Raw genomic sequence first — 12,362 nt, forward strand, 5'->3', positions numbered from 1 at the left:
AAGTGGAGTGAAAACAGGACATGTTGCCCACCGCAAATTAGTGCTTTCATATTTCATTAACACTAATCAAATGAGAACGTTATTGAGTAACGTTCGTTTAGGTTCATATTACTGTTAATGTTTATCTGTGAGCTCTTCATCAGTATTGTAGGCTAATTTACCACCATCCTGCCTCGCTAAATTGTTGCGGTTATTTGTATTTGTATGCAGTGCTGCAGCTTGTGGGAAACAAAAGCGTGAGTCATAAATATCAAAGGGTGTAGGCCTAATAATTGATCACGGAGAGCGCGTTGTGTCCGCAAAACAACGATGCGCCACGGTGCCAAGTTGCAATCCGTGCCAACTGCTATTTTACAGAGGACTTTACACCTAGTAAGACGTAGGTGTAAATTTTAAGTTCTAACTTATGCCTACGTTGTAACTATTTAACTTGGTGCAACCCAAATATTTTTAGTAGTGCGTAAACTCGGACTTAGTGAGACTTTACGTTCAAACTAGCTTATGTTTCAACTTACGCACAGCTGGTGCAACCCACTGCAGCTCTCTAGATTAGAGGGCAGTCAAAATACAATACAATGTGTTATGTCATAAATAGGGATGCACCGATATGAAAATTTTGGCCGATGCCGATAACCGATATTAACATTGCTGTTATGGCCGATGACCGATATTTACCGATGTCGATATGATCTGTATAAAACCACAATTTTATGATCGTCACATTTTGTACATACTGAAAAACACATGTTAACACTGAATTTGAAAAAGTTATGCATTTCTTTATTTGCAAAGCCTTTGGAAAAGCCCATAAATCATAGATTTACTGCATTATTTCATATCAATGTGAAGAATTTGGCTGATAATGATAACCGATATTAACATTGCAACATCTGACCGATACCGATATGACCGATATGTTAAAAAAACGGCCGATACTGGCCGATACCGATATGATTGCCGATATATCGTGCATCCCTAGTCATAAAGTAGGCTATAATAGAAAAGTAAAAAGCATTTCGGTATACAATTAAATCTATACATATTAGGGGTGTCACGATACACTCAGTTCACGATACGATACGATACGATTTTAACAATATTTTTTTAAACTTGAATAATGACAATATATGACTGGAAAAGTAGTATTTTATTTGAAATGCACAAATACAAAACATGCTGTTGTGGGAAATTGTTATTACAATAACAACTAGAAAAAACATGAGATTGGAGATAAGGTTTATCTTGAAATAGAATGAGTTACTGTACACCGTCACTTAGATTTACTTTGAACTAAAAGGTTTCTCAGCAGTATAAATTCTCATTATGCATCTTCAGTTTTTCTTCAAACTCAAACAACAAGACTTTTCTTAGTCTATTTTTTATGCATCTTCAGTTTTTCCTGTCAAGTAAACAGTTTTGCCAGAAACTCAATTGAATGCTTTCTTACTTATCATATGTCTCTTCAGAGACTTGTTCAACTGAACTACTTTCCACACATTGAACTTCAACAAACAAAGTGTTTCTTTGTCTATTTTTGAAGAAAAAAAAATGCGATATGAGATATATTTAATATATATGTTACAATTTTTGTTTATATTTACAATATATTTATCTACAGGTCCAGGTCCAATGAAGAATAGAGTGGCAAAAACGGGTCATTCAGGAAGTCAGTCAGGAGACTGAACGGGTCTTCAGCTACTGGAGTCGTGGAGGAAAACAGGGCCGATGAAGTGGCACAGGGAGTGATGGTGGGCGTGACGGGAGTGCTGCTGGGAGTGATGGGAGGGGACTCAGCAGTGCTGCTGGGAGTGATGGGCGGGGTCTCTGCAGCTACCCGGGGCTCGTCCGGGTACAGGCGGCAGCTGCAGGCCCGTGCCTGGGTGGTCGGCCTCGCTCCATCCTGCTGCTGGTGCTGGTGCTCTCGTGCTGCTGCAGCCTCCGCACTCGCAGCATTCTTCTCCTGCAAGATTTAAGATATTTATTGTCACTCTGATGTACAAGTTCACACGTGTGAAATTCATCTGCTAGGAGGCCTTCAACAAGTCAGCTGCTATAATCCAGGGTTTGAGTTATGTGGGGGCCAACAGGGGCTGAGCTCCCATAAGGAGAGTCTGAGACCCCCCATGAACACGTACCTGTGGGGGGTCTAACATACGTATTAACAACCATTATTTTAGTCCCAAATAATGCATTTTTCAATGTAATTAGCATGATTGCATTGTATTTGGGAATGCCTTTTTGGGGGAAAGTCTTGGAATGTTTGGGTAACTGGCTCAGAGTAGTACAAGTTAACATCTTTAACAAAACCAGGAATACACCTGTTTTAGCTTGATTGATTTCTAAATATTGAGTCACCTGAACTCTGCTGGTCTCTCTGTCTCCCCTAATCTGTCACTGCTGCCTCCACCTGGCCTCTTAAACAGACCAGTGCATGTATTCAGAAGTGACAGGACTGATGGCGATCTACAGTGTAAAGTAAGTAAAGTAAAGTCCCACTGATTGTCACACAATGTGTGAAATTTGTTCTCCGCATTTGACCCATCCCCTGGGGGAGCGGTGAGCGGCAGCGTGCGCCGCGCTCTGGAATCACATGGTGATTTAACCCCCCAATTCCAACCCTTTGATGCTGAGTGCCAAGCAGGGAGGCAATGGGTCCCATTTTTATAGTCTTTGGTATGACTCAGCCAGGGATCGAACTCACGACCTCCCAGTCTCAGGGCGGACACTCAAACCACAAGGCCACTGAGCTGGTGTGCTACTGTACTGTACTGTATAGGAGACTTTTCAAATGGCTATATTCAGTTTAACTCAAAGATAATAGTATGATAGGGTGCACCATTGCAAATTATGTAGTTAAAGCTCATATTTAGTTACAGTTAATCAAACAACAGTAGCTATGCCTTCACTCTCCTTGCCCTGCTCGGTAGTAATTGTTACACTATAGAGGGGATTTAGAAGTGGTACATTACATTCACTGCTGACTGAAAAACAATTGGGTATAGCCTATAGCCGACCTGCATATACCTGCACTACTGTCTGTAGGCTCTTGTAACAGCTCGCTTATCGCACCCCCCCCCCCCCCCCCCCCCCCCCACACACACACACACACACAGTAACGTCGTCGGTTAGCTAATTTAGAGGCCCCAACAAAACTCTGATTATAACTCGAACCCATAATCTCAAACAGTAATACGTTATACACTCGGATGTAACGTTATGTACCTTCAGTCGTCTCAATTTAACGCCCAGCCTCTCCTCTTTGGGCGGCCGAGTGAGGGCGGGGGACGCCGGCGATGGCGGGGCTGCGCTGAACGGCTGGAAGGGAGGCAGTGTCAGGCCAGGTGCAGGGATGGAGATGTGTCCTGCAGGGTTGAGGACGGAGGGATCATTTAAAAACGTTATCAAACAATGAAGTTACTACCAGTTTAAAAAAGTCAGTAACGTTAACATAATCCAAGTATCACAATTTTAAAGCAATGCAACTGATTACCTGCGTATATGAGATAACCGTCGCCATTGGCCTCATAGACCGCAACGCTCTCCACACCCTTTGGTTGGGGAAGAGGGAAAAATGGGAGATTGGACCAGGCCTCTGGCATCTTTATCAGTCGATAAAAAATCGATTCACTTAAGTATCGCGATTTTTAATGTCACGATTTTTTGAATCAATCTTTTATTCCAGAATCGATAATTGCATTTTTTTCTGTTTATGTATGAAATGTTACCACTTTCATCCAGCGCTTCCCTCTGCTCTGTGGCTCATACAGCCAATCATGTACCTTGTTAGTACAAGTGACACGGAAACAGCCAATCATTTAACAGACAAACTCCGAGTGCACGCGCCCCATGAACCGCCCCCACTCACACGCAGCTAATCATATCTATAATCATATATTTGTGGGGAATATTGGTAGGAATATCGACCGACGGCCTGTATAGGAGGAAGAGGAGAGGAATAGGGAAGGGGCATCAGCAGAATAAAAGAAAAAAGGGGTCTGGAGATAGTTCGAGTGCAACGGAGAGTGAGGGGGGTTTATGAGGATGAGCCTCAGCAGCCGAAGGAGAGAGTGATAAATGTAGTGGTGAGATTTGTGGAAGAGGGGGGTGTAAAGAAGGTTGAGCCGATGAAGTTAACAAATGCCATTAAAGGACAGGTTGGAGAGGTGAAGTATGCAAACGTTTTGGGGGATGGAAATTTGCTTATAGGGTGTTGCAGTGAAGGTGATGTGGGGAAGGCAATGCTAATGAAGACTGGTAAAAATCAAAGTAGCTAGAGTAGTAAGAGTGGGGGAGAAGAGGGACGGTGGGTGTAAGGGGGTTATTTATGGAATACCTACTACAGTTAGTATGAAGGAGCAATGTGGAACATGTGAGTAAGGAGAATAGGTCAGTCAAGAATGCTAAAAGAATGACCAGGGGAGCTGATAAAATAGAGACTGAGACTATTTTGATTGAGTTTGACGGCAAGGTTCTCCCAAATGAGATATATTTCGGATTCATGAGGTACAGTGTTAGGGAATTCATTCCAAAGCGAATTTGGGCATATGGCTATGGTGTGCAAAGGGAAGAAAATATGTGCTAGATGTGGTGGGGAACATGATTATGGAAAGTCTGGGGTTGGAGTGGGGCCAAAGTGCTGTAACTGTGGGGGGGAGCATAGTGTTGCTTACTGGGGATGTGAAGTTATGAAGAGAGAGGTTGAAGTGCAGAAGATAAGAGTAAAAGAGAAAGTATCCTATGCAGATGCAGTTAAAATGGCGGGTGGGCAGGAGAAAGTGAGATATGTTAGCAGTAATCAGGAGTGTGGGAAAGAGCAGGCGACAAGTATTATGCAGAAAGTGGAAAGAAAGATGGAGGAAGAGAGAAAGAAACTGGTGACGTTCATAGCAGGAGTGATAAATGCGACGGTAAATACATCTAAGACAAAGGATTAAACTTGTGATTATGGCAGCTGTCCGTCATCTGGATATGAGAGGGGTGGGATGGGAAGAAGTCAGGGATGAGTTGAATGCAAGTGTAGAATTGCAATGTATTGGGTGATAGTCACAATTTTAATCCTCCAGTGGAATGCAAGAAGTCTGATTTGGAATGGGCAGGATTTTAAGCAGTTAATTTACAGTAGGAGGGAGAAACCAGACCTGGTTTGCATACAGGAGTCATGGTTAAAACCAAATCTAGATTTTATAATAAAGGGGTATGTGGGAATAAGGCGGGATAGAAAGGATGGGGTAGGGGGAGGATGTGTCACCTTTGTGAGGGAGGGCATTCCCTATTAACCTGACGCTGCCAGATGGACGGTATAGCTCCACATCTGGGAATGAAGTCACCAGACCTGCTGACGGAGGCGGGCACTTTTTCCAAGCTACTTGTGAGTGCGAAATAAGTCTACAGCAGGTTAGTGACAGTATGAGTGTAGAAATGATGAGTTGTGAAATAAGTGAGGGTATAATATCAGCGGCATTAAGTTATATTCCTAGAAGTAAAGGAAGGGCAAAGAGAAAACTAGTTCCATGGTGGGATGATAAGTGTAAGGAGGCAGTAAAGAGTAGAAACAAAGCATTCAAACTGGTTAAAAGAGCTCATAATTATCAGCATGTGATACAGTATAAACAAGCTCAAGCAGTGGTTAGGAGAACAATAAGGCAGGCAAAGAGGAAGTATTGGAGGGAGTTCTGTGGGACGATGGGGAATAGCACTCAAATAGGAGAAGTCTGGGGAATGGTAAGGAAAATGGGGGGAGATAGGAGGGAATGGAGTTAGCAGGTAGTGATGTAGCAGTAAATAATAAGGAAAAGGCTGAGCTAATGGTTAAGACCTTTGTTAATGTACATAGCTCCAATAGTTTGACAGAGGAGGGAAAAGAGAGCCAGGGAAAAAACGAAAGCTGGAAATATGGAGGCTAAGGAGAAAGGAGAGTACTGAGAGAGATGGATTTACCATTTACTATGGGGGAGCTGAGGAGAGCATTAGCAAAAACAGGAATGTACCGTACATACAGGGGGAGCAGGCTATTTCTTGGCTTGTGCTAACATGAGTATCCACTTCCCCGCAACCAGCAGGCTCTGGCTGCAGTGGGACTGCACATAGTTAACGTTAGCTTGATGCTAATCGCGGCTAACTAATATTAATTTACATTTATAGAAATTACCACCAGCCCCACTAATAACGTTACCGTCTTGTGTGGACAATGAATTTAACAGTCCTAAATATGCCTAACATTACTGTTATGCTTATGAAACATTGATTGTTCAGTTTGGTCAACTCCAGGCATTACATGGTACCGTACATACAGGGGAGCAGGCTATTTCCTGGCTTGTGCTAACATGAGTATCGACTTCCCCGCAGCCTTTTCCACACCTCTGATTCACCTAATGTTGACCCTACAACCCTGAAATCAGTGTTGCCAGATGGCAAATGTTGAATTATCGTACCAGAGGGTCAAAATTATCGTTTTTGGAGTGAAATTATCGTACGCCCCCTCCCCAGCGCGGCGCGCCTATGTCCGGGGGGCTGCGGCTGATCACAGGCTACTTTTTGGCCTTGGCATGATTTTTCAACACTGATCTCAGCCTGCGTTGCAACAACAACAAAACACCCTGCAACAGCTTTGAGCCAGCCAGTGAATAAAGCGTTGCTTTCCCATTCAGTCAGGGTACATTTGTTTGTATAAACAGATAGAGTGATAGACGTAGGATTCGACTGAGTGTCACAAAATGATGAAATTATCGTACATTTGGGGGATTTGGGGATTATTGATCGTACATAGGTCGAAATTATCGTACAAATACGATAATTATCGTACGTCTGGCAACGCTGCCTGAAATACACGTTACCAAACGTTTTTTTAGAAGGCTGGCAACGCTAGGCTGTCATCATAGTAAAACGTCACCATGTCTGTAAATAATAATGCGTCAGCTTGCTGCACGGGCGGGGGCGGGATCGGCTGCTGAGCCGGCTGGGCTGAGGCGATGGTGGGGTGCGTTTCCAGAGCCCTCAGACGAGCCTCCATTGTTCGGTTAGCATCTAGCAGGGACAGAATGGCTCTTGACAACCCCTGTTGGCTCGGCGGAGCTGCGAAGGGGGGCGTCTCCGCTTCCGGGGCGGCAGCCTGGAAGTCAGTGCGACCAGAAAGAATATGGCGTCTCACAGCTGCACTTCCTCGGTGACTCCCAGCTCTTGGGGCAGCTTCCTCCTCTGTTCTTCGTCCGCGGCCTCTCGCGCGTCCGCGCCGGGCGGCCTCTCCCTCCGGCTCGCTCGCACGCTTTCTTGGGCGTCCACGAGCGCGCGGGGCTTCTGCTCTCCTCCCACGTGCCGTCGCAGTGGAGCGCGCGCCACCGGGCATCGTGGCTATGTTGGCAGCCTGTTGGACGGACGTCTCGGAAGACAAATACGCTCCGTGATCGATCCGGAACAGTGTATCGTCCTTGTCACTGTCCACGGACTGCTTTGGCTCGGAATCCGACATACCGGGAGTGGAGTAGGGCGCGTTGAGAGATCCACGGGTAAAGAGGACAGTGTGCTGATTCGGTCCGCGAATATGGTGCAAAACAACCCTTCGGAGGGCGGCTAAAGGGGAGATTATCCACGGGTAAAGAGGACGTTGAAGTGCTGATTCGGTCTGCAGAACAACGCTTCGGCGGACGGCTTCAGGGGTGATGGACTGCTGGAACCTAGCTGCCTGGTATGATCGGCCATAGAGATGGAGGTGACGTAGCACTCTTGCTATATAGAATTAACTGACGTCATTTCAGACGTCTGACGTCAGGGGGTGATCGGACTGATCAAATAACGAAATAGAATAGCTAAATAAACATCAGTAGCCAACAGTTACTGTATGTTCAGTATAATTGCTGACCATTTACACTAAATAAAGAATGTAATAAAATAACAAAATCAAATGTCCTGAGATCTGTCAACAAAAAGCATTGTGTATGTCACCTTTATGCTTCAAAAGGCATAAAGGTCATTCATGTTTGAAGATTATCCTGCTGAACCCAAATTTCTGCTCCCATAAACTTTTGTTAACCACAGACCTTATTTGATGCATCAAAGCGACACAGCGCCTCCTACAGATCCACAGAAATGGACACTGGACAGACTGCAAAGAGATCCAGACATGTCATATACTGAGTCTAGAGCAGTTTTCAAAATGTTATTTTTACGCCTAGCGGCAGCCAGGGCCTTCGGGCAAAACATAAAACGTACTTCCGATGTCAGTAAAATTGCAGCTCTCTGTGGTTTTCTGTCTCATAACCCTCAGCTCATGTATCTGCAGGGGTCAGGGGGGGAGAATATCGGCAATATCAATATCGCCGGGCAGCAAGCCTACTCTTTGTGCCACCAAGTCAGACTGATTGAATGAGGTTTTCTCAGGGCTTTAAATGACTTTCCTCTGGCTGTCGACATTCAAAACTGACTGAGGATCGAACCCACAACCTCAAAGGTCACTGAGGCTCAAACCCACAAGCTCCAAACTGCTAAACAGCAATCCAACTCTCTGAGCTAGTGGGTCACAGAGACTAAGGTCGGGTTCACACCAGAAAGTCCGGGTCCTTGGTTCGGGCCAGAGAAGAGGATGATACATTGTTTCGTTTTTCAGCTGGTTCGTTTGCGTTCACAAGGCCAAAATCCACTAGTCCTGCCCACACGAACCAAAGTCACGTGGGCAGAAATCTCGTTCTGTTATCCACCTTATTTTTGTGAGGCTCCGCTGTAAAATAATTCTGGGAGCAATATCCGGACTAGAACGTGAGCAGCTGTGTGTTTACGCTTGTTGGCTTGACGCAGCCTGGATACTACTCTGCACTGTATGAGCGAGAAGCGCCCGGCTAGCGGGGTAATCTGCACTGCAGCGCGTGCCTCCCGGTGCCTCCTCGCATTGCATTTCCTTGTTGAACTCCGACGTTAAAAGTTTGCTCGTTACAAAATAACACTAGTTTTGGGAATGTAGCCTAATGATGTTATCTATCACATCCGCTAACCTGTTGCTCGTTGAACAAGTCGGCATTTATAAGCTCAGCTGCACCGTTTACAGACGGGTACATTAGACGGGCTGTGTTGTGTCAAGCTAGACGTAACGGGGGAAGAGGAGAGCAGAAGGAAGCATCATGGCCGCCAGAAATAACGTGGATTGGCCATACAATTTGTCGGGGCAAAAGTAAACAAACCATGCCACTAGTCATTTTTGTCTGTTTGTGATGTTGCTGGTAACGAGACGAGATAAACTAGCTAACTGCTACAGCTAGCAAGCAGCTTCTTCTTCAGCGGGAGCTTCCAAAACAGGAAATAACCAAAAAAATCAACACAAAAAACCACATGCTTCCTCTGACTAGTCCGGGTGGGGTTCACACCAGAAATGGGCCGCTCCAGAGTTCGCTTGAGAGCGGACCGAGACCACCTTTCACAGGCGAACCAGAGCGCGGTTTTTAGTCCGCACCAGAGTTCGAGTAGGACCGTTCACACCGACCCTATGGACCGTACTAAAGGGGAAAGGTCCGATAGACCGGACTAAACAAGGCTGGTGTGAACCCGCCCTAAGACTAGAAGATTAAAGTATAGTCTTTATGCCAAATTCGTACACAGTATTCTATGGGTATAGTTATGAGTGTATTATTTATAAGTATTATTTATAGATATATAGTAGATAGAAAAGATATTTATATTTTATGGATTATATAATGTTATATACAGATAGTGATATATTTAAGAAATCATAGAAATTATGATATACATTTATATTTGTAATTATTAATATGGATATTGATGTTATAAGAAGGGGGTAGGAGTATATAAGTCTTTACTTCTTCCTACTCCTTTTTGAACATGTTGAGGTTGATCAATGATTGCATTTTCTTTTTAATTGTTATTTTTATTTTATTTTTTGTTGCTTAATTTTTATATCATGGCTTTCATTGATATGTTTTTGTTTTTTGTTTTATCTGCAAGTTCAAAATAAAGATTATCAAATCAAATCAAATATGCATCTTAAAATATGTTTTGAAGGGACCTTTTAAGTTGAATAGTATTTGAATTATATTAATATGACGTGAGTTTCTATTCGCCTTGCACAGAACACCTTTTTCTTTATACTTGAGTACATTTCAGAGCCTGTACTTTTTTCCTTTGACTTGAGTAGCCTAATTAAGTTGAATCATTCAGTAGTTCTGATTACCTGTACCAGTCTTTTTTTTACACAGATTGTTAGAAAGGTTTTTTTGTCCAACAGTTTCAGGAATGAACAGCACTACAGTACAACGGTCAGGTCATAAGGAGGGAGTTCCAGACAATCTGGTCAGGTTATATATATTTATTGTGACTGTTGCATTTGATTTGTTTTCCTGTATGTGTGTGTGGTTTTTCTTTCATAGACACACACAACAAAGAGCAGCCAACACGGCTCTGCTCTCAACATAACACTGAGCAGAGGGTTTAAATACAGAGGGAGTGACTGGGGCTAATTAGTCCAGAGTACTGTCAGGTGTGTATGGGTGATTGCTGGCAGGTGTGTGCATTGATTAATCAGGGGAAGGAGAAAATGTGAGGTGTGGAGGATTATGGGAAACTGAGTCCAGGAAGTAACAGACCAGAAGTAACTCTTTTGTACACAAAACTGTACTTCTACTTAATCAGAGCAACAATGTGATTAAATTTGGAATGACAAGAAAAAATTACACGTCTGTGCAATAGGCTAAGTAGGCCTAAATAACTCAGATATAGGGTTTGCAATTGTAACGTTCCATATACCCTAATGAAGTAGCCTATCTCGTGCTTGTTGATTTAATGATTGTTTTGCACCTGCTGCTCACGTTTGAGATACTTCTGGCTTGCCTGGAAGGAAGGTGGGAGCAGCCGAGTACAGTCAGCCAATCAGAGGCAGAGAGGGGCGGGTCATGCCTTCGCCTAGCCTTCGCCATCATGGGGAAAAACTGGGTGGGCTGCGTCTGAGCGGATGGACAAAGCCTTAAAGACTACAACATTTTGACCACTAGATGGCAGTATGTACCTAGTCTATGAGGTAACACTGGTCAGGCGATGAGTCACTTCACGTTCGGTTCATGTTCATCTCATAAAGGTATTCTAAATTAGGCTATGTCTGTAACTATCATTCTGCAATAAATCGCCCAAAGATACGTCATTGGTTAGGCATTCACTCACTGGATATGCGTCAAGAACATTCTTTTTCACCTATGCAACTTATGCAAGTGACTATATTGGAACATAATTTGAATGCGCAGTCGCAGTGCAGGATTTGTCCAAATTAAAGGGTCGGCTTGACATATAGTGAGGATCACTGACCTAAATAACCTTATGTTGCAATTCAGTCACAAACAACATGCAGTCAGCAACTCCCAAAATACGTGCGTCCCTGGGTGGGCTCGAACCACCAACCTTTCGGTTAACAGCCGAACGCGCTAACCAATTGCGCCACAGAGACGTCCGTACCTGAGATTATACACAAGAACCTTAAAAATAGGGATGACATCACTCGTGTGACGTCACGAATTTTGTATTGGGACCAAACTTTGTTCACCTTTGATTGAAGGCTAACTCTAACCCACCCTCCACTCTGGGCTAGCGGGGAAAAGGCTCTGTTATACTCATTGGGTTATACTTTACAAGGGAAAGAGAGTGAACTCTGATCCGGAAGCCTCTATAAGGGCTCCAGTAGTCATGTCAATGAATCACGAATGTATTAAAGCACGAATGAACCTATAAGCTTCACTCACTTTTGATTGACAGCCAGCATTACCATTACTGAGCAATATGACCGTGGAGTTCTCACATCTTTTTAAAGATAAAAATCACGGACTTCCAGGCCAGCTGTTCCCCCAAATCCAAGGAGGACCTAACACAACGTACTGAGTTATTCCTTTCAATGGTCTTAGCTGATGAAAAATGTGATGCACAGTTGATTTCACTACTGTTGACAAAATGTACCCTACTATTCTAAGTCGCTTTGGATAAAAGCATGTGCTTAATTTTGTAATGTAATGAGACACAGATCAAGGTTAATTAGCCTACAGTTACAACACAGAATTTCTATGAGAACTAGCAGGCTCTCAGACAAAGAGAGAGGCTTGATTTATATTCTTGCACAAAATAAAATGTATATAAATTTAAGCACTTTCAATGACTCATCTATTTATGTCCATTTTCAAAAACTTTATAGAGACAGTCCGCATGTCTGGGAACGCCCACAATATGTTAAACGGCTGGCGCGCAAGTGGGTTTTAAAACCGCCGATATATCTCATGGGCTGACTCACCAAAAGACGGTGCTGCGGCTCTAAACTACAGGTTTGGGGGTTCTAGAGCAGAACACAAGATGTCTGCTCAGATGTGCGTTTACTGCTCTGGTTAAAT

The 12,362-nt window shown here is 43.7% G+C and overlaps 1 protein-coding gene across 1 annotated transcript; it reads right to left on the reverse strand.

The window, feature by feature from the left end:
- Window positions 1-1,612: 1,612 nt before the first annotated feature.
- LOC310797332 (uncharacterized protein) lies at window positions 1,613-7,465 on the reverse strand (the record flags this gene model as incomplete). The annotated part of the gene is made up of 5 exons (XM_083659701.1): window positions 1,613-1,960; window positions 3,223-3,362; window positions 3,491-3,548; window positions 6,890-7,108; window positions 7,313-7,465. 5 exons carry the CDS (start codon window positions 7,463-7,465, stop codon window positions 1,613-1,615), a joined length of 918 nt encoding a protein of 305 aa, XP_083515827.1.
- Window positions 7,466-12,362: the final 4,897 nt, after the last annotated feature.

The sequence above is a fragment of the Poromitra crassiceps genome (genome assembly GCF_964638095.1).
Source record: "Poromitra crassiceps genome assembly, chromosome: 23".
Taxonomy (NCBI): Eukaryota; Metazoa; Chordata; class Actinopteri; order Beryciformes; family Melamphaidae; genus Poromitra; species Poromitra crassiceps.